We start from the raw sequence: 22291 nt of genomic DNA on the forward strand, positions 1-22291 counted from the left end.
AGGGGAGAGAAATATAATGCTATGTTTTCATGTCCCAGCTTCTGAACCAACCCCCAAAGAACAAAAAGTCTGTCTGTAGAGGCTTTGGAGGAAGGAAGCTATGTGACATTTAGTAATTATAATTTATCCCAACTTTAAATCTCACAACCAGAATAGATGAGTTTATAGACTACAACTCCTGCCAGTAACTGCTACGCTTGGGAAATAAATAAATAATGCACAAGGCCAGGTATAAGAAAACAAACCCTAATAAAACTGAGAGCTTAACTAGATATTACTTGTCATCGCTCAGGAGGCAGGACTTCTGGGTAAATACTGTACAAGGATTGAGAACAGTAAACATTCCCTTATTGCTAGACAACTTTCTCAAAAAAGGATGGAAAAACCCCCAAACTTATTAAATTTTAATGTACTGAATTCAATTATAAATCTACAGAAGTAATTAATGGAAAGAAAAATGTTTTTTAAAAAGCAGTTATAAATAGAAGCTGCATATCATTGCCACTGGGTTTTCAACTGCAAGATCCATTAAGAGAAAATAAATAGCAGAAGTGGCCTGGTGAAAGTTCTGTATGTCCAAAAGCCTGTATGTGTTCTCAGCGATATTACCTGGCCAAATAAAAGATACTACTTCTCCCAGAAACTGTTCTTCTATATACCTATAATATCAGAGCTATAACAAAGTTAAGAAAATAAATATGTTTTAAAGGCTTTAGCTAAAGGAATTTGTCAAACATTCTAGATATACAATAATTTGAAAAGGAGAGTTGAAAAATGCACTGACAAATAATTGCAATAATTTTGAATGCACGTAATCACTTTACAGTGCATCCTGCCTATGAATTGTTGTTCAGAAGCACTCCTGTCAAAACAGTTACTCAGGTTCTTCAGGACTTGCTCCTAAACCAATGTTTTGGCATTCTCATAATCTTATTTTAGTAGATCCGAACAGCAATGAAAGTCAAGATACTGCAAATCATTTTGCCTTAAAATATCTGAATTAGATCTGAATTAAACACACAGAAAAACCTGATTTTTGTATCTGCAGTGACATCTAGTGCAAGATCACATTTAAACAGGCTTCTAGTGAAAGAGAAGCTATTATCATTTATTGTGTGATTTCTGACTGAGGTAGACCAGAATAATTAACATCAGCACTTTTAAAACTTTTGTAGTATCATGTCTTCTGCACAACATTCACAAACCAGCTGAAGGGGAACCTATTAAGCATAATATGTTAATAAGAGACTATTTAATTCAAATGTGCATTTTCCTTTCCATACAAATTCAGTTTGATAAATGTACATATATTACATAATTGTTGGAGGGCAAACAACTGTTGAGAAAGCAAACATCCCTAGGAAGAGTGTTGTTATTCTATTTTTCTGTCAACTTCTCTAAAAGAAAAGAAATTTAGCAGTAACATCTGACTGACTTAAATTCTTTCTGCCAGCTCCACAGATATGCTATCCTATCTTAACTTTGCAGTGATTTTTAAACCTCTTCCTTAAAAATTCAAGCAGAAGCTTGTAGAAAGGAAACAAAAACTGAAAGCACGCTATGAGTATTATTTATGACAGATGACAAATAGAAGATATAAAATAACAAAATTTGTTCAAATGAAAGTACAGATTTAAGTCCCCCATTAAAAGTACAGTTATGCTGCAAACACAGCCAACAGACATTCTAACCAAAATGCAACACCAACATGTCTATCTAGCAACAATTTTACAAAAATGATTCACTTACTACAATATGAAAAATCCTTAGAAACAAGTGTTATTCCTGCCAAACATACAAATAAACACATATGCCAAAGCTGAAAATGAACAGTTTAAATAGAGTATCATGCATACATCATTTTGTACATAAATGCACACCATTCCTGTAACTCTCTTTTTCATTCAACCTGTAAATACAATCATTTCAGGACCTCTGTTCCAAAGGCAAGTGTCCAGAAGTCTCAAAAAGTCACAGGTACTTTTTAAAGGCAGGATTGAAGCCTAGACTGGCGTCTTTTGTAAAAACTTCACAATACGCAACTTTCCAATACCCAACTTACCCTATGGTAAAGTGATTAAAGCGATACAAATAATTACAAATATCAAGCTGCAGTTTTTTGTCCGTTGCATAATTTCATATATATTTTATATATATTTATAGCTAAATAAAAAAGCAGCTATTCATCAGTGATCTAGGACAACTACAATATGCATTAGGAACCTAATGTGCTAGTAATCTTCCTATGGAATACGTACAAAACCCACAAGATTTTATTGGTTGCTGAAGGCATTGAATGGGGAAGTGTCACAACTACAGGTGTTTGGACAAGAAGCGCATGCCATGACTGAGGAACTATCATCATCACTAGGGATGCAATAAGTACTTTTAAAGAGTTCTACAGCTTGTTCTTCAGGAACTCAAGAGCTTGCACAACTTCTCTACAGCCATCAAAAAGTGGATTTAGAAGACACAAGAATTTTACATAGCAAGTGTTAACTGAGAGCCCTTTTGACCAGGGGACTGAGCATGTTAAAGACATGAAAGAATGAAGAAAACAAATGCTGTTCTAAGGGCAAAGTCCTGGGTTGGAACACAAAACAAATGGGAAGAGGAAAAGGAGCCAAGCTAGTCAAGGTTAATGGGAAGTAACAAAAAGGCATAAAACTGGAAAACGGTAACATATGCCCAGCCCTACAGGCAGAAGAACTGAGATAAAGGTGTATAAATACCATTCAGCAACTGTGGTTTAAAAATTAGCTGGAAATGCAAATAAACGTAGACTGATGCAGCATTTATATAGAACACAACAAACTGCTCTTGACAGGGTTCACTACGGTATACAAAAGCCAGCAAGGAAAGGAAACGATTAAAATCAGAATCTATTAGCTTCTGCCACCCTAATCAACACCTCATAAATAGCAACACAATTACTTTGAGTTTTGGTGTCCTAGTGTCTTTGCTGGGTATAGCCAAGATTCATAAAGAAATTTAATTTTTCTGTTTAAGCATGTCTACCAAAATAACTGTTTGGTATTAGTCTATATTTATTCATCATGGCAAATTAAGAGTATTTCATGTTCCCCCAAAATAGGCATGACATAAAAAAAGAAAAAAAAAAGGTAAATCTAAATGCTTGCAGACAGACGTACTAGCAATAGTTTTCTTCCCCCAGTAGGAACAACCATTGTTAAGCCACAAAAATGTACTATTAACGAGTACTCGGCTGAAGGGCACCAAAAAGAAAAAAGATCAAATCAACAGTGTTCAATAACATATTTACACAGCATGTGGTAAAGTACTGCAGCAGAATTAGTATTATTGATGAAAGTGAGCCTGTGTCACTAAATCCAACAGGACAAAGCCAGTTGAAGCAGCTACTAGTTAAACTATTGATCATGAGAATTAGACCCACACACACGCACAAAAGACCCTGTCCTTTAATAGACTCTGTGAAGACAGATCTCTCTGCATCCTTTGACATCAGTTGAGCTCTGCCACACAAAGCTAATGACATGATTAGAATCAAACAACAGGATAATGCAATAAACATTAACTCTAAATATATTTAAAACTAAAAAAAAAAAAAAAAAAAAAAAAAAAAGCATCTAAATACCTTAACACTAGGTACAAATGACACACATTAAAGGTGGCAAAAGTCAAACCCCATTTCTACATAAACAGTAAAACAGGAAAAAGAAATTTAAAAGAAGAAATTTAAAAGACAGTTGGGAAGAAAAAACAGCAGAGAATTATATAAAGGAGTACACATTTTAAAAAGATGAATATAAAAGCTGCTAAAGGTTAGAAAAAGAAATTGGAACATGCACAAAAGATGACAAAAATAAGATGCCAGTAAAAGAAAAAGATCTCTGGGACAATGACAACACATGCAGTCAAATATAGCAGCCACATCAAAAGAAGTTTTGTACCAATTAAAGTCTCAAAGAAAGAGAAAAATCGAAAGTTGGATAGGTTACCCGAACATCTTAGGAAGCATCCAGAGAAATTACAGACTCCGAGATTGATCTTTAACAGAGCAATACAAAAAGGACAAAGCTAAGGAAAAGAGCAAACAGTTTTTCTTCCCTCCTCCTCTTCTTTTTGGAGACGTGTATGGAAGAAAATTAACAGAAGGGGGGGGGAGCCAAAACAAAACCATAGAAAGATTCAATGAGAGTGAGATGAAAGCAAAATCCTAGAGTTAAATAAGTGCTGAGGTTGCAAGACACCTGAAGATAGAGAAGCAATGTCAAGCCATGCTGTTTTGTAAAGTGCAATTCTTTTGACAGCTGGTAACGTTTGAGGAAATAACCCAAAGCCTATGGGCTTCAAATCAAACTCTATCACTTTGGTTTTCAATGCAGTATTTTACCCAAATGCTAAAGCATCATTCCACATATTTATTAAGTTTATTAAGCATTAAAATATCCTCCCTTTTATTAAAAAGGGACAGATTGTAATACTAGGTTAATAAGGTCAGAGTGCCATGCTATATTATGGTGAGGAGGTCAAGGATTAAAACAAACATCATCATTGGAAACAACACGTGTCACTTCAGACAGATAAACAACACCAAGAAGCTGCCATGCTATGCAGTAAAGGATACTTCATGGGGAGTCAGAGCAAATTTAAAACCTTGGTGTATACAGCATCCTAATCTTTGCATAAGGAAAACAGGAGGATTTGGGCTTTAGGTGTGAGTTGACAGTAATTCAAGCCTCCAGAGGGTCCCAGACAGTCACCCTGCAAAAGGGCTTCTTCCGAACGCATGAAAGAAAGAGAGCGTACTATCAATACTACCATCACCAGTCCAAGACACGTCCAATCTGACAACAGCATATATGAAGGATTACACAAGATGTCCACAGCTGATAACGGCATCCAGCCATAGACTCTGCACCAAATCCAGAACTGACAACTTTTATAGATAGGATAGTTCAACACACTCAGTCTAAAGATGCACCCTGTGACAGAAAACCATAATTTCAGGTGAACTACACAGAGACAAATGTCAAAGGGGATAAAAGCTACAAGCAGAAATAAGGAAGAATACCGGGATGAATGTGTCAACGGCACACATGGCACTGTGCCAACTGAAATAATTGAATTTTAAGCTGCCAAATACTTTTTATCAAAAACTTGCCTTCACGCAGTATTCTCTCTTCCTCAATATTTTCTAGCTGGATAGGATTTTCCATTCTCTATGAATTATTTTCAAGGTAGCATTTAGATGTTGCTGGTCTAACTTAAAACAAGGTTCAAAATAACTGGCAAGGGTGAACAAGTTTGAGGAACATCTTCCCCGCAAAACAGCATGCATTACTACTTTGTCAGGCCTGATGACAGCCCTGTATTCAGTAAAAGCTAGGTAACTTTTTCCAGCAATATTTGTTGATCTAGTAGAAGACACCAGCCCGCTCTATGAATACGGCTTCCTGTATTTTACAAGGCTTATGCAAAATCCTTTCAATTATTTCAGATTTGAACACCAACAGATTTTCCCACAACCCTGTGAGAACAATTCAAAACTACGTAAACTCTGATATTTAGAGCTTAGTATGAAAAAGCACCAATACATATAATAGAGTAGGAAATCCCATTCAGCTACTAGCAGATGCACTTGAATCTGGCAGGCACGTATGAATAGGTAATAGGTAGCTGTTTAAGTAAATTTTCAAAATCAACTGCCTAAAAGATTTGGAGCAAAAGGTGTGAGGGACTGAAAAGCAAAAGGTTTTCAAGTCTTCAAGCCCGCTGCAAGGCAGGAACAGAAAGGCAGCAACTATCTCAGGACAGCAAGCCCAGGGGAGGCAAGGGGAAGCAGGTTTTAAGCACAAATACAAACATGAAGTTTTCAGTACCTTAATGAAGAAAGTCCTGAAAGTTACTGGATTATGGTATAGAAAAAGTTGCACTTGTGACTACAGTGGACATACAAAGACAGTCTCATTTCTCAAAGGATGTTGAGACATTCTAGTTTTACAAGTGAACAATGTCTCTGCATGCAAGAGGGCATACATCAATAACAAAACAAGAAAAGCCGGTGAACTTATAGGGAGTCCATTACAAGACCACTGCTCTCTATAGTTTAAAACCTGCTTTGCAGCAACGCAGGCTGGCAAACTTCCAAAAAGCCCTTTTCCACTCGTATGCTGGCAGTGATTTCAGGAATCGTTAAACAAGAAGTGAATAAAAATATGGATAGCTTCAGTAAAACGGTGTAAAATAGAACAGAACAATGAAGAAATCTTTTGCAGATTTGCAGTTTTTCAGGGCCATGAAAGTGTTATCAACTGCCTTTAACCCAAAAGTGAAATATAAGCACTGTTCACATACTCAAAATATCAGCATATAAAAGTACAAAATACAGAAGCTGCATTAATTAAACTAACAAAAGCTCAGTACCAGAGAAGTAGAATTACAGCAGCTTTCCTTTGTTTATATGAATTGTTCATCTAAACAGTTAACACCTACAGTTCTGTAATTTCTGTGCAAGAATCAGTGCATTTCCAACAGAAAGCTTTAAAAACTTCCCATATGCTACACCACATTCACTTTCACAATTGACCAAAATTCATAAATTCTCCATGTGACAATGAACTCCCCAATCCAGACGTGAGTAAAGAGAGGATTGATGAACTTCTATGTATGTACTGATGCTTCAAAATAAAAAAATAACACAGAAATAATGTAAAATTGGACCCAAAACATCTCTGAGGAATATGCAAGTGGTAATTCCCAGTTCAGTATCTGGACAGACATTAAACAGTCCATTCTGTCACACCATCTGCTTGGCAGTTACCAACCCTGCTCTGTTCTCTATACTATTTATGCTTTATTTTTATTTTTAAGCATGGAGCCATTCAACTTATTTGGAACTTAAATAAAATACATTGTGGTGAACTTAAAAGCAAGAAATAAAGGAAACAAAAAGTGATGCTCAGCAAAAAAATCAACTACGAAAACCAAGTTTCAGATAAGTGAGAAGGAGAATTTAAAAATTATTTCTACATGGTTGCTTGAATTGCACTCCAAACAAGTTTAAGTTCAGCATATACAGCAAGTCATGAAAGCTAAAGCTTTGTTTTCAAAGTTTTTATTTAACAGAATAATTAAAACATTTGGCAAAAAAAATGTTAGTCTATATAATGGAAAAGAAACTGTGGGAATTACTGCTCTGCCTGTGTGCATGTGCACGTGTGTGCTTGTATGTGTGTATGGAATCAAAGTAGCCATTAAACTACCACCTCAGACCACCAGCTTAATGACGAGCCAAATGCCAACATAAAATCTTACCAGTACAACTGGACAGCAGGAAAGCAAAGATATATGCAGAGAACACAAAAGTCTCAGTCTACATCACTGAAAAAACACAGTATGGAAATCACCAAGTTGCCCTCTTGGATCTGTACTAAATCTACAAACCACAAGAGAACACTGTGCAGATTTAAGTGCTCCAGAGTAGTCTGAAGTCATATAAAGAGTGCAATGCAGGCCAGCTTACGTGAACCAGTTGCAAAAAAATCTCTGTGCTTGGCACTCCAAAGCACAGTTAGGTCAGATGAATCTGTTTGGTCTGATGAAGACCTACTGGAGGAGATTCAACTGCAGGCCAAAGAAGGTAAGTTGTTTTTCAAGTTTACAAGACATTTCTGACCAAAACATCAATCTGAAGGCCAATGCAAACATCTGTATTCACTACACACCGCATTGACTAAGATACCCAATGTAACACAAAAGGCAATTATGTCTTGATACAACACAAACAGCAAGGGCATGAGGGATTCACTTGTGCTTGCCCAAGGTTTTCTTTGTTTGCAACACAACAAAAATATTTGGTATTTTAAAGATATGTAAGAGATAAGCTGTTCGGCACTGAGGTCACTATGGTGAAGAAGAGAAAGAGTTGTGCTCATTTTTATTATTCAGAAATACCACTGAATATTTACTCTTAAAACCTCTCAAAAATTAATTATTTGGAATAAGCCGAAACAAGACTGAGAAAACATTGTAGTGTTAAAAAAAAAAAAAAAAAGCCAAAGAAGGTGACTTAGAACAGGAACTTTTTTTGAAGGAAAACATGTAAGGCTAGTTCAAATGCCAAGTTCAAAATTTACTTATTTTCCTTACTTTCAGAATATCTTGGGTTTCATTCCACTTGTTTGTCCACTCTTTGGTCAGTTCTTGTACCTATAAAAGAAAACAAATATTGGAAAAAAATCACATCTCCTCTAAAGTCCTTGATAACACTTTCTCAGAGAAGTACTAAATATTTGCACAATTCTTTGTGAAGTTTAATACTTAAAAATTTAGAAGAGCACTGTTGCTCCTGCAATAAGTGCCCATACCTACAATTTCTCTCTCTCAAAAAGGAAAATTACAAGATTCTTATTTATAGTATAGAATGAAACACAGGGCAGGGATAGCCACTTCAAATAACGGCAGGCATTTTCAAAGGAATGGATTAATACCATAAAGTGTTTCATCAGTCTTACAAATTCTACTACCACAGATTGATCCCATAGCTGTAACAAGGCAACAGCTCCTTTCCTACAGCACAGGTAGGCATGTTCAGTCCAAAATACTCTCCAGAAATTGCAGAGGATGGCATGCAGAGGAAGAAGCAGACAGGCAGCCTTCAGGAGAGAGTCAGAGCAAAGCTTGCTGCAACTTAGAAATTGGACACATGGCTGCAATCAGCACAGAAGTGAGAAGCTGCTTACAAAGGCATTACGGACAGGGAGAGTGCATTGGGTATGAACACTTAGGGTTTGTCCTGCTTTTCCTACTCATCCAGTTGCCCATCTCATCAGTTAACTTGCATAACTTCCATACCAGTAAAGGTTCTTTTCATTTCAGAGCCTTTCAGACTTTTTAGAAAGCTCTGGCTGACTTGGAATCATAATCACATTAAATAGAATAGACACTTTTGTTTTTAAAATCACCAGATTTCTGTGCAGGAATTAAGTACATAGAGTTTTAAAAACATACACAATCTTTTATTATTTGAATTCACTTCAACTGCAGAAAGCTGAAAAAAAAAAAACCCATCCAAAAAACCAGCTATATCCCTTTATTACTTTACATATAAAACTACTGTAAAAAAAAAAAAAAAATCACCAATGCAATTCCTCAAAATATCATTCAGCTCTGTTAATATAGCATATTCTAGCTGCCTTTGCAGATCAGCTGCAAATTAATCAATGGGAACTAAAGAAGCTTCTTTCATCTCTACCTGTATCTCAAGATTTCAACAGAGAAAAGTAAATACATCTTTCAATGCATCATATCAGTCCTAGTGCTGCTAATCAGAATGTTAAAACAAAAAATAATTGAAAAGATTAAAGAAAAACATGAAGGAGGTCCATCATAAGTCTATTCACCATACCAGAACAATTTCTATTCCTCAGAAATCATTTAAATACTGTTTTTATATAAGGACAAATCAACTCATTAAAGAAAGCTACCATGTATTTGTCAGATAATTTAAATATGGTGATAAAGTCTTTAGATCTATATAAACAAATTAATTATTGCACTCATTCAATTATAAAAAAAGCTATAACCACTGCAATATCTACTAAGAATTTTCAGTAATTATGTCTATTGTAATTATCATGGATGGTAATCACATAACCTTCTAATGAGGCTGACAAAAGATAATAAAATATGCTGGATATACTCCCCACACGGAGGGGGGGCAACACTTCTGAGGAGGACAAGCGGTGATTACTGTCAGAGCATGAATAACATACTCTAATTAGCATATAGTCAGCAGTTTATGTTACATAGCTACTCTTAGATAAAAGCATCATGTTTGTGCACAGAAATAAAAGCATACTACTCGTACTAACAATATTATCTCCAATTCTGCTAAAAAAAAAATTTAAACCCTAGTATGAATATGAAAAAAAAAAAAATCTGCAGCTGAAGGCTCACACTGTGGTTATGCAGGTCCTACTTTAATCGTTGAATACAACACAGTAAGGATTCCTGCATATACTGCAGAGTTGTAAAATGTGTTCCTAGCAGAAACTTGGCTTAAGGAGAAGCCCGGAGTCTGCTTTGCAGCTATGGTTCATACTAATACACGTATTTTGTCCATTTTTGTCATGAAGTTTATTTTTAAAGTATCATTTCACTGAAAAGTATTTCAACACTTCTTTAAAATTGGGATTACCACTGGGAATCCTGAAAAGCGCAGACAGATACCATACCAATTATTTAGGTCAAAACAGGATTCTCCAAGCAATGCATTCATTCTCTAATTGTAAAGGTCTAAGCAGCACCATGTAAACCTTACAATTTAAACCAGCTAAGAAGCTCCTATTTTTTGAAGACATCATATCTACATTTGATTGCATCTTGTTGACAATATTCAGAACTAAATATTTGCTGTCACATAGCTGAATTATTCTAAATACTTTCCTCTCTCCTCTTCCAAAGTCTGAGTAACAGTAATTTTTTAAAACAGTTTGCAGTACCATTAAAAACAGGCAAATATTCAGAAAACAATTACACAGAATGATACAATAAAGAATGAAAGATTGCAAATTAGAGAAATGAGAGTAGCATTATACCTATATTCTTTTGGACCCTATGAGTATATCTAAACCGTCTGGGAATTTTTCCCACCCTCTACACTGGGCTGAATTATTAAAACAACTTGGTGCGAGGCACAGTAAACCTAGATCTTAGACCCTCCCCCAAAAAGACAGCTAATTAGGCACTGAACATATTTGTACATACCAGATTTAAAGACTGACATTTTCTGAAAACCTACCCCATAAGACAAGTTATTGATTACTTGAAAATATAAGAGTTGACCATTTTCCCCGTAAGTCTTTTACTGTATTTTCCACACGTTGAATACTTTGTTACTATGATTACTGGTTACCGATTACTCTGATTTAGTGGCTTTTTCCTCCCTATTCTATTTACAATATACTCCTTTAGTAAGGCAAGCAGGGCTGGGAACAAATGTTTTCATTAAATAGAACTGTTACATAAATATCAGATATACTTTGTTGTTAGTTATAATGTTATCTTGCAGGATAACAAAATTACAAGTTCACACACTGTTAGTTGTTTTTTGGTTGTTTTGGGTTTTTTTTAAAAAACACCAAGACAATGCTGCTTGGTGGGAGAAAATGTAGTTGTATATAAAAAAAAAATCCTGAAAATACAAACATACTTGCATCTAGACCCCCCCCTTCCTTATTTTTTTTTGTTTAAAAATTGTTTTATGAAATTATAACTCACCCTTGCTTCATTCTGCTGAAGCTTTTCTTCCATACTTAAAGCTGTTGGAGAATCCAGGAGCGCAATCTAAAATTGTAAATGTCATCAAGTTAAAAAAAAAGAAAAAAGTAACAATTTCTGAAGGAATCAAATGAAAGAAATGCAATTGTTCAACTTTTTTGATTATCAAGGATTAAGTATTTTAAGTTCCAATATTTCATTTTACCTTGAAATACTGTAAACAGAGTAATCAAAATCTTGTCAAGGCAGGTATTTCAAATACAGTCATGGCTCTGAGAGTACTATTTTCATTCACTATGTATACACACGGTCACACACATGCAGACACTGAAACTGGACACAAGCTTGTAACGGGTAATTTCTGATACACCTATCTTTATATTTCTGTTAAGCATGAAAACTTATTATGCCTCAATAGTTAACCATTTTGCTATAATACAGATGTATATTGCTTATCTTTAGTAAATACAGATTAAGGTGACTGGCCTTAGAAAAGGAAAACTACTATACAACACGCATACACACAAGCAATCCTTATTGTTATGTGACCTTCTACACTGAATCCAGCACTGTATTTTGATAACCAGTATCCTTCAGTGATCTACAGAAGCATTTGCAATATAGTATTCTGGGAATATAAAGGAAAACCACAAAAGAAATTATACAGAGATTTATATTCTACTGTGCATACATAACACCACCTGCTGTTTTACCAACCATCACAAATCCAATTAACTTATGCAAGTTCTCTATAGTCTCCCACACAGCCATCTATCACATCCTACCACAGAACCAGATTTATTTTGTGATATCCACTGTTTTACAGCTTGGAATGAGGTCAAAGCATCAGATCATCAAAGGGGTCCAAGTTACATCTACTTTGCTAACTCTAAATCAAGCCATATTTTGAAAATAAATTAATTTTCCTGTCCTAAAGAATATGGGAGAAACACCAGTATAATAGAGTAATTCAACCCCACAAAGAGTTTTCTGATTGTCTGTAACAAAGCAGAGCTCTCCGTGTCAATCATCTACAACACCTATTTCTGCTTCCAACTGCGGTCCCATCCCCTTTTTCTGCAAATGTTTTATAGCATGAAATGTAACTGAAGTACTAGCCTTCTGTTAAAAAAGTCTATGCTGAACTCAGCCCATCTAAAATAAAATTAGATAGTTCTAGAAATAAATCCAAAGCATCATTTCAGATACTTCCAAGTTGTATTTGCTCAAGTATGAAATCTAGCAGCCCTGAGTGACATTATTTAGAAGAAACAACTGGCCTGATCCAATTGTATATTCCTTATTGTTAGCTTGGTTTCACCATCCTGGAAACAGAGGAGAAATTAAGCCTAACTGAGCTTGTGCAGCTATATTTATAGTGGCTAACACTAACAGAAGAACAAGAAAGGATTGTGCGAAAAGGGAAGTATATAGCATGACACGTTTTCTAACACCACCACCGAAAATACTTTTACATATTTAGCACATTACACACTTTCTAATGTACTGTGCAGTCAAACACAAATAAAATGTGTTGTTCAAACCCGTCCATACTCCTACATTTTTATATATACACATCTTAAATACTTTATACCTTCTACTTCTTTTAAGATACTAAATGAAGTACCTCTTCAGTCCATCAGGCTAGACTGAGGAAATATGTTACTGCTCAGTCTCCTTATGCTGGGGTGACCACCTGTTTCGCAGCACACTGCAATCAAGCCCTGATTATATTAAGAGAAAGCTAAAAGCTTTGGGATGACAATTTTTCCCCCCTTATGTTAAAAGAGGTAATCTATTGGCCAAATGGAAACTGATTCAATCAGGAAAATAATATTCATTCATAGCCTCATAGAGCTTGTTTACTCAAATCAATATAATGAAAGATAATTATCTCATTACATTCTAGAAATAGATGTTATAACTCAAGGAAAATTACACATAAATTTCAAGTAAAGCTAACCTGATTCCCTTGAGCAAGCAGGGCTTTTAATCGGGCTATTTCGGCTCTCAGCTCACGGATCAGTTTGACGTTAGGATCCTCATTAATAGTAGGCTTGTTGATGATGTTTTTGGCTCTATTTGCATAGCGAAGTGTACTTAAAGTTTCTCCATAATTGACATCAGCAGGTGAAATAGCTAAGGAGATGAAATCAGAAACAGTTTATCCAGCACCATGTGTCTCATTTAGTAAAGTTAGTTTATAGATAAACTTAACGTGGATGAAGAGACAGAAATATATGATTAACCAGTATGGCTACAATTTGTTCCAATTCTTCACCTAGCTCCACTGCTTTCATGTCACTGTAACTTTGCTTAAGTAAACATCGTATTAGAATAGCATATTAGAATAATCAGGTCCAACAATCAAGTGTTGTAAAGAAATCTTGCTGTTGATCTACTTAACATTTACATTTCTTTGGTAAGCATAAATGTCCCACATGAATATTTTACAGGCTTTCTGCAAATTTTTTGCAAGAACAGTAGGAAAAATGGTGAGTATTTTTTAAGTATCAATGTAATCACTGAATGGAAAAGTCATTTCAGGTAAAAACACAGCACATTCAGTTCAAGTTTTGAAGGGAAATTAAACAGCATTCAAACAAAAAGCAGACATGAAAGCCAAAACAAAGGAAGAGCTTCTATAATTTACCAACCTAGCTGTTCTGCTGAGCTGCAGGCATCTGGCAGCACACAGAACTGTTACCTATCTGATGCATCAAGAGAAACCAGTATTATTTTTACAGGCAACTTAACCAGGAAAAATAATGGTGTCTAAATGAAAGTGTTAATGCTATCTGTCACTTAAGTTTCCTAACAATATACAAGATGTTCCAAATTAAAAAGATAATTACTGCATCCAAACAGATAAGCAAAAACACAGAAGAGAACACCATGCAGAAGTGACGAGGGACCAGAAATCTTAATAATCAAACTGAACAAGAGACCCAGAGAATTAGAAAATGAAAACACGTGATAAAGTGATCACATAACCAAGACATTCCACCCTTCCTCATTCTCTGAACAGTAATAAATATTCTTTTTGTGTAGAGACTCCCTGAATTAGGGGAGATGCACTTGGCAACAGACTACACTTCCCCTAGCTCACATTATCACTTCCCTACTTTATCTACTGTCTCCTCTCCACTACTCAATTATTCTCTTTCTGGAAGGATGTTACAATATGTTATAGAAATATGACAAACCAGAATTGGATGTATATTTATAAAAGCCTTTCCTACAGTTTGAGATGATCTTCCTGCTTTTTTTTTTTGTTTAGTTACAGAAAAGGTAGGCAAAATGTATCTGGACAGCTTGTCAGGCTCTGTTAGGCAATTCAGCCACATTACCAGTAGAGTTACTGTTGGAGAAAAGATCAACCACCAGGGCTCTGCCTAGCAGAAGCATCGTTAATAGATGAGAAAGCAGCTGAAAAAGCAGCTGGGCACTGTAATCATTAGTATGGGCACTGAAAGCTCACTGTGTTTCTAAAACTTGTCTTCCCAATCCCTCTGTCCAAAAAAAAAAAAAAAAAACCCAACAACCCAACCAAGTTACTCGGCCATGTAACTGAAAGAAAGCATCACGAAGAAAGATGCCAGCACAGTGCTACTTAAACAGCCAGAAAAACAATGCAGAGTCTGATTCAAGATCCTCTTTTGGTGCTACTATGACCAGCCTGAGGAAAGAAAGTGGCATGGATTCCAAAAATACCCACAAAATCATGCAACAAAAGAACAGCTATCCAGAGAATGTGGCTGTAACAAAGCAATTGAAGAACTAGAATTTGAGCCAATGCACTTTATTCCCTCGATTCTTCTCTCCCACCAGTCCCAAGAGAGGACAGCATCAGTTGGACTGCATTTCATTTGAGCAAGGAAGAGTGAGAGAAATTTCAGAGCTGCTCTTCTCTTCACACCTTACATCCCCAACATTCAAAATTCTCCCCTCCTCTTAAACATCCTCCCAGCTTCACTTGGCTTTTTTGGGGAATGGAATTCCCATTCCAATTTGTTGAAAAACCTGCAATACATATGACATAGTTAGGTTTTTAAACCAATTGATCCTTACAGAGCTTCATGCAAATAAAAAGGGAACTGTAAGAAAAGTTTGTAAGATGACTGGTTATAAATAATTAAGTTTAGACAAAAAGTTAAAATGCTGTCTGCATTCAAAAAGTAGGTTAAATAAAAATTACAGTCTTACCCACTGAATGTCAAAAGAGACCAGGTTGCTTCTGGTACTAATGCAACAAAAAACAACACAGTTCTGGAAGAGCAAACTTATTCACACATCAGTATTGACCAGATGCACAAAGCTGGATTTTTTTTTTTTTTAATGGTTTTTTTTACTGGGAATCAAAGTCTGCAACCTGGGGAGGAGAGATGTAAGAGGAGGGAAGTACAAGACTTTATCCAGGTCCAGGTTTGAGCATTTACCATGAGTAACAGCTGTCTGGAATGCAAACAAACCTCAAGAATAAACAGGAACTATTACTTGAAGTTTAACTGGTCAGATGAGCTGATCTGGTAGGTAAAGGCAGAGTGTTACTAGAAAACTCAGAAAGAATCATTAATATGTGTAAACAACGTTCTGCCTTAACAAAGCATCTGGAATCTAAATATTTACAGCCACTCCTATTAAGCACTGAACTGTTCAGGATGCAAAAAAGTAATTTAAAAACACTTACTAGCAATCATTATAGTTTTAGAGTTTCCTCCTAGGCTATCTTTTAACAGCCAAGTTAACACAGAGTCCCTGTAAGGCACAAATACTTGTTTCTTCTTTGAAAGAGGAGTCATTGCATCCTGAGATAAGTCAGCTGTGATATGGAGGTAGGAGGAAAAAAAAAGAAAAGTTACATATTTTCATTCATTTTCAAAACTAGTATGCATTAAGGCCACTATTTGTGTAAGTAAAAATGAACAAAAGTGTAAGTAAATAAACAGAAAAGTATTTAATGACTAGAAAAAAACCCAAAACAGACAAGCACAAAACCCAGAGACTTACCTAAGGCAGAAATTACATTTCCCAGAGTAACTAGAGATTTGTTAATATTCCCTCCTTCCTTTAATCTAACCCCTGTGGCACCGGTGGCATCTGCTCTCTCACTTCCAGCAAGATCTACCAAATGAATCTTGCTAACAGTTTCACAAGGCATTTCAGAATCAAATTTAGCCTACAAAAAAAAAAAAAAACAAAACAAAACACCAATAAAAAGAAAAGTATGTTAAGCTACAAAGTTCTGAAATTTTACTGAATCCAACTTGGTGGCCTTTTTCATATCATGATTTAATTTAACTTGTTTACAACAGCAGAGCTTCAGAAGACAGGTGTATTAGAGGTGCCACAGAAAGGCATTTGATCATGAATTGCTGCGTAACTCCCACGCTAGTACTTACTACTTCAAATTGTAATATTCACAACTTTCTAGCCACTTATGCACATGCACTGACAACTGTGAATTGGTACTTACATAATGCACAGTGAACATGTGCTGCATTCATTTTATTAAGCTTTCAACATTTATATTTATATTTAGCTTTCAACAAGTTATAGCATACACAGAAACATTAACACTCAATTTCTCCCCCGCCTCCAAGTTCAAGTAAGTAGCGATTGCAATTTTATTCTATGATTTTAACTGAGGCTTCATCCCAATTTTTATCCTAACTCATTTAAATCAACTCAGATTGCCCTGCTTCAAACTTCTTTCTACTTTTACAGTAGAACACTAGAACAAAACCTTTTGCTGCCTGCCTCTCATCCTGTTCTGGAAGCTTTGCAATGAGCAATTCATTGTTAGTGAACAGCTTGCGCACAGGATTTTGTGTGTGTGTGGTTCTGGGGGAAGACATGCAAAGTTCTGTCAGGAAAGCAAACCACCTCTACACTACCTTCTGTTCATCTAGCAGGTTATCCACGGACTGTCTAAAAAGCCCCCTAAAAACAACGTTGAAGAGCAGGAGTCATTCGAAAAGGAGTTTCCTACATATAAAAAACAAGATCACTATGCTCTGAGAAAATGTGTTAAATCTCTCCATCAGTAAATCAAGGAATATAAATAGGTTTCCAATAGTAACAGATGAAAAGTCAGCAAGAAAACACTCAGAAAAACATTTCTACACTCTATGACTTGGGCCATGGAGACAGGTTTTTTCGTAAATCTTGGATAACATCAGAGCATAAAGGGTAGCCCATGTTAAGCTCTGGCTGAAGTCTCACACAACACACTCCTCACCCACTCCTCCTGTCACAGCATCATAATGAAACACTCCAGCACTGGACATTGCTATTCAGCCTGAACTCCCAATAACTATCTGCTCAAAATCTATTCAATATCATTTTAAGTAATCACCTTACACTGTAAATTTTAAAGATTCTAATCACTGATAAACTTATAAATAACTCTCAAAATATTTTTCACGCTTTGAACTTTTCCTATCACAAGAAAACAACAGTCATTATCTACCCGTACTTGCTTATTTGACAACCTTATTTTTTTAATTATCATATGAATTATTGAATGTAAATACATATTAAGACAGGTGGGTGGTTTAGGTTTGTTACCTGAGTGAAGTTGATCGTGAAAATGGCATGCGACCTGCTACTGACATCATTCATTCCAGTTGCAGCCGTCGTCCTATTTATATTTCCTGCGTCCATAAGTTCCTCTACATCAGTATAATTTTGCACTAAATGTTTAGACAAATCTAAAGAAAAGCACAGTGTTACAGTATGCTCATACATGCACTTGATTTTCTTTACAAAAAGATTCAAATTACCCTCACCACTGCAAAGTATTGCTGCAATTAGTGTTTATTGTCATACTTGTTTATCACTTAAGGAAAGGAATGAGGCCTTGTGAACAATGGAGAACTTATAGATTTACAGTAAATTAAGAAAAAATATGCAATCTTACTGAAGTATTTAGTGCAATAGCATAAGCATAATCTCTCAAGAGACAGGAACCTTCCCTGGCAGAGGATGGATTAAGACAATTAAATCCTAATAGGTTCTTTCCATCTAAACATTAAAGATTTCTAAATTATAGTCAACAAATTCTTAAAACCAATTGCATCTCTTAACATTATTTAAAAATGTGTTATAAATTTACAGATAAAAACTGTATATGTGTAATAATCTTAGAATTGGGAAAGTGAGTGGGGATACAAACTGAGAGGCTATTCTCCTTTAATGCTTCTATATCAAAGGAAAGCACTGTATCCATCATCTTTTATACTTTAAAAGATAAGAATGCCCTGTTCAATTAGACATTTTAAAATACATAAAGGTAGTAAAATATCCAGTGCAAAACACTGAAAGTGGTTTTACCCTCAACATAAGGCCCTTCTTTTGGATGTTCTCGTATTCGTAAATTATTAGTTTTTGATGACTTCCGTCTGAGAAGATCTCTCACACGCTCATTATAAATTTCCAGATAACTGAAAGAAAAAAAGATCAGAACACTGCTGAATCGATTCAAGAGTATTTAAAAAAAGGAAAGCCATGTTAACACTGTTTGAAAGCAAGATGGCTGGAGAAGCAAATGGATCCGTAGTTGGCTTAAGATAGTAATGACTACAGTATCGTAAGGAAAAAAGCCAAAAAAACAAGAAGTAGAAAGGAAGCAGACATTAGCAAGATCAAGAGCTCCTAATGTCATCCTGAAATAAAGGGTAAAAATAAGGAAGATGCTGTCTAGTAGCAGAGACATTTTCACTATCATTTAAGTAAAGCAAAATGCACAGCTGTTGGATTGAAGTTAGAAGTATTACACATTTTGATTACGACTGCCAACAAAAATCAATTATAGGACTGAGGCCAAGCATGGAAAGTTATTTGAAAAACACTTTTCTGAGAGATAATAAGTGAAATAGGATGGTCATAACTGAAACAAGTTTGATAACCAGCAAATTATCAACATGCCAAGACCTACCTGACTTCTGTTCGAAAGGATGCCTCGTTCCGCTTTGTTTTTTCACTTATTTTGCTGAATAATCCTTCACAAATTCGAGGTATTAAACCTGCATCACCCTGCAATAACAACAATTCTCATTTCCAAGGCTATATGCATGTGCAATATTTTGAAAAATAAAACTCAAGATCATTAGTTAGAGTTCCAACATCCAGAAGAGTGGGAAAATGAAACCTTTTCAGCGAATACTCTCTTGCCCTTTATTTACCTGCAGTCACCTTGCCACGATAATCCTCGCATATAATTCTTTGCTATTGGGATACATTTCACCCCTCTCACTTAGTTCAAAGAACCCCAACTGCTTAAGGCAGAAACTGGCTGCCCAAACAACACACACGAACTGCCTTATCTCAATGCTATCTTTTCTAACTACTTCTTCTATCTCATTCGTTATGGACTTGGCAACATCTGCAGAGAACAGGACACGAGCCACACACATGCATCCATGAGCCATTCCCACTCAAACCCCCAATCCCCAGCTCACAGTCCTTCCTGTCTTGAAAGATGCACCAGGTCCTCTGGATAAGTAAGCATGCAAAACCAAAATTCAAACTATTTTCACTGCATCCCACAATGCAGCCAAATTAAATTTGATATTTAACTTCTGAATGCTCGACTCTGCAGTTAAAGAGTTTTTACACATAAAGTGCTCAGTCAGTTTAATAAAGCAAATTGAAAAAACATATTCCTTCTCACAGATCCCTGTAGACCACATGGCTTACTAGCAGAGCTGCAACTATTAGTATTACAGGGTCCTTGCCACTTCAGCTAACACAGCAGCCAGCAGCAGCAGGATGTCATCTTCTCAGTTAAGCTGGCACTTGAGAATCGAGCCTCATCCCAGTAAGGCTGCTGCCCCACCACCGATATCAAACACGTGTCAGACTGTGAGGCAGCAGCTAACACCGCTGAGATTTCCAGAGTCTTAGCATGCAGCTCTCCTCCCCCTGTTGCTCCAGGGAGACCCCTTTCCAACCAAGCAGCGAGGCAGTAAGTTGAAGCCAGGATTTTCCCCAGCAGCAGAGAGGAGCAGGACAGTGCATGCAGCTCTGGTCTCAGCTGACGAAGGGTTACCAGCTGCCCAGAGCCCCCTGCCTCTGATTAGGTAGATGACCAACTACCTGCTGAGCACACCTGCCCCCCGCCACTTAAGGAAGACAGCAGCTAACTCTCCTTCAGAGCTGAAATGAGTGAACGTGGCTCCCAGGAATAAAAGGAGAGGACATGTACATACAGATGAGCTTTGGGCTCAGAGCCGCAAACTCAGAAGTTGCTTACAAAACAGTCTGTCAGCTACAATTTGCCTCCAGTCCAAAAATGCATAAGAGATTTGATGCGACGGACTAATTCTAATTCTGTGCACCGCTGAGGCAAGAAATGTTCTTGCTTAGAGTTAGGGGCCTTGTAATTAAGCAGGAGGCAACTTAGGACAAACCAGACCAAACCGAGTACATGAGCATAGCCCAGTCACCCAAGCAAGTTTGCCTGGTGGGATTGTACAGATATCTGGCAGCAGGAAAACACAAAGAGAGTAGGCTACTCTGTACCAGACTGGCAGGGCGAGTGCTCCACGAGCAAAGATTTCTCTTCAACTGGGACCCCCCACATGAAATCTGACCCTTTTTGTCCAAGCCCACTCCAGTCTGCTCCTGTGCTGATCCCCTCTCTCCTCATTCTTCAAGCTTCCCGCTGCATTCTCTGTCCCAGAAATCTTCTTCCAGGTGCCAACCCTGAGCTCCTCTTCCTCTTTCCTTTGCCCAGCTATAATTCCCAATTCATCATCCGGTCTCTTTTTTAAATCATATTCCATCCCTCCATTTTGACCTTTTCCAGCTTCTTCTTCCTCTTAATCAGAGCCTCTCTGTCCTCCTCAAACCAGGCTTCATTCTTTGAAATAATAACCTATTCTTTCCTTCTACCATACCTAGCCCTTTACCTGACTGCACCTTGGTTTAAAAAAAACAAAACAAAACAAAACAACAACAAAAAAAAAAACCCAACAAAAAACCTACTAAGTAAAGGGAGAAACTTGCAGCTTAATCAGGCTTTTTTTGAGACAGTTGCCTTTGGTAACAGAGAAGCAGAGAAGCAACCTTGCTCAGTATGTAACAATCTCTACTCCAGATAAAGTTTCAGGGTTCAGCACTGGAATTTTTAAAACAAAACAAAAAAAACCCCAAACAAACAAACAAAAAACCCACACACAGGAAGAAGTAGTAAGACTTTTCTTTCATCGCATGCTTGGGAACACCTGAACAGTTTTCACTAATGCTTAAGGAAAAAACATGAAAGATCCATCACAAAGTTTTAGGCAAGTCATTAGTGTCTGACACAGTTTAGCAAGTGCAAAATAGGAAATACTAGCTCTAATTAAGTAACATCAACCATAGTAATATAGTAGTGAAAAAGGAAGAACACACAGTTCATATTTCATCAGTAAAATATACATCTTACAGAATGTACGCTCTTTATTAGAAATTATTTTTAAACATTTTCTCCCTTTTCACGCCTTACAGCTCCAGGGCAAGATCAACTACATCTTTGACAGGTTCTCTCTGGATTACAGAATTTCCAGTCATGTAAATCTGTAGAACCAAAATAAATAGTTCACTCCTAGCTGAATTTTGTCATTAAAAGCCTGAATTCCTTCTGTGCTATCTAACCAGAAAACTCCTTATTGCAATTCAAATGTATTATTTCTTAACCATCAACCTGGGACATAGGGAACAAATTATTTACTCCCTTTCTGTAGCAGCCTTTTGCATCTTGGAAGACTTCTGTTCCTCCACAGTCCTTTCTCTGCATACACAAGTCTGACTTTCCCGATAGATTGTATTTTATAGATCTCTGGTCATTTCAGTATCTCTGCTCAACACTTATTCTAACTGGTCCACATATTTCTTGAAACAATTGCTGCATACAGCATTGCAGAAGAAGCTTTCCAGAGCCAAGAACAGCAGATATTGAAAGCAAAATGAGAATACAACTCATACTTTTTAAGGAGAAGTAGGGAAAAAAGAAAATTTATTTCCAATTCGTTTTCTTATA

General features: G+C 36.4%; 1 protein-coding gene across 2 annotated transcripts in view; it reads right to left on the bottom strand.

Moving 5' to 3' along the window:
- The window catches only part of KIF16B (kinesin family member 16B), a 132235-nt gene that overhangs the window by 103087 nt on the left and 6857 nt on the right, over nucleotides 1–22291 (bottom strand). Inside the window, exons 4-11 of one of the 2 annotated variants that reach the window (XM_035890247.1) lie at nucleotides 19205–19302; nucleotides 18601–18710; nucleotides 17836–17978; nucleotides 16276–16444; nucleotides 15956–16087; nucleotides 13229–13404; nucleotides 11266–11331; nucleotides 8134–8193 (exon numbers count right to left, since the gene is read on the bottom strand). In XM_035890247.1, coding sequence (XP_035746140.1) covers nucleotides 8134–8193; nucleotides 11266–11331; nucleotides 13229–13404; nucleotides 15956–16087; nucleotides 16276–16444; nucleotides 17836–17978; nucleotides 18601–18710; nucleotides 19205–19302 — 954 coding nt within the window. The remainder of the gene's footprint in view (nucleotides 1–8133; nucleotides 8194–11265; nucleotides 11332–13228; nucleotides 13405–15955; nucleotides 16088–16275; nucleotides 16445–17835; nucleotides 17979–18600; nucleotides 18711–19204; nucleotides 19303–22291) is intronic. The other variant, XM_035890246.1, reaches the window with a different exon arrangement.

Source organism: Egretta garzetta, unplaced genomic scaffold (genome assembly GCF_000687185.1).
Source record: "Egretta garzetta isolate BGI_Z169 unplaced genomic scaffold, ASM68718v1 scaffold252, whole genome shotgun sequence".
In the NCBI taxonomy this organism is placed as follows: domain Eukaryota; kingdom Metazoa; phylum Chordata; class Aves; order Pelecaniformes; family Ardeidae; genus Egretta; species Egretta garzetta.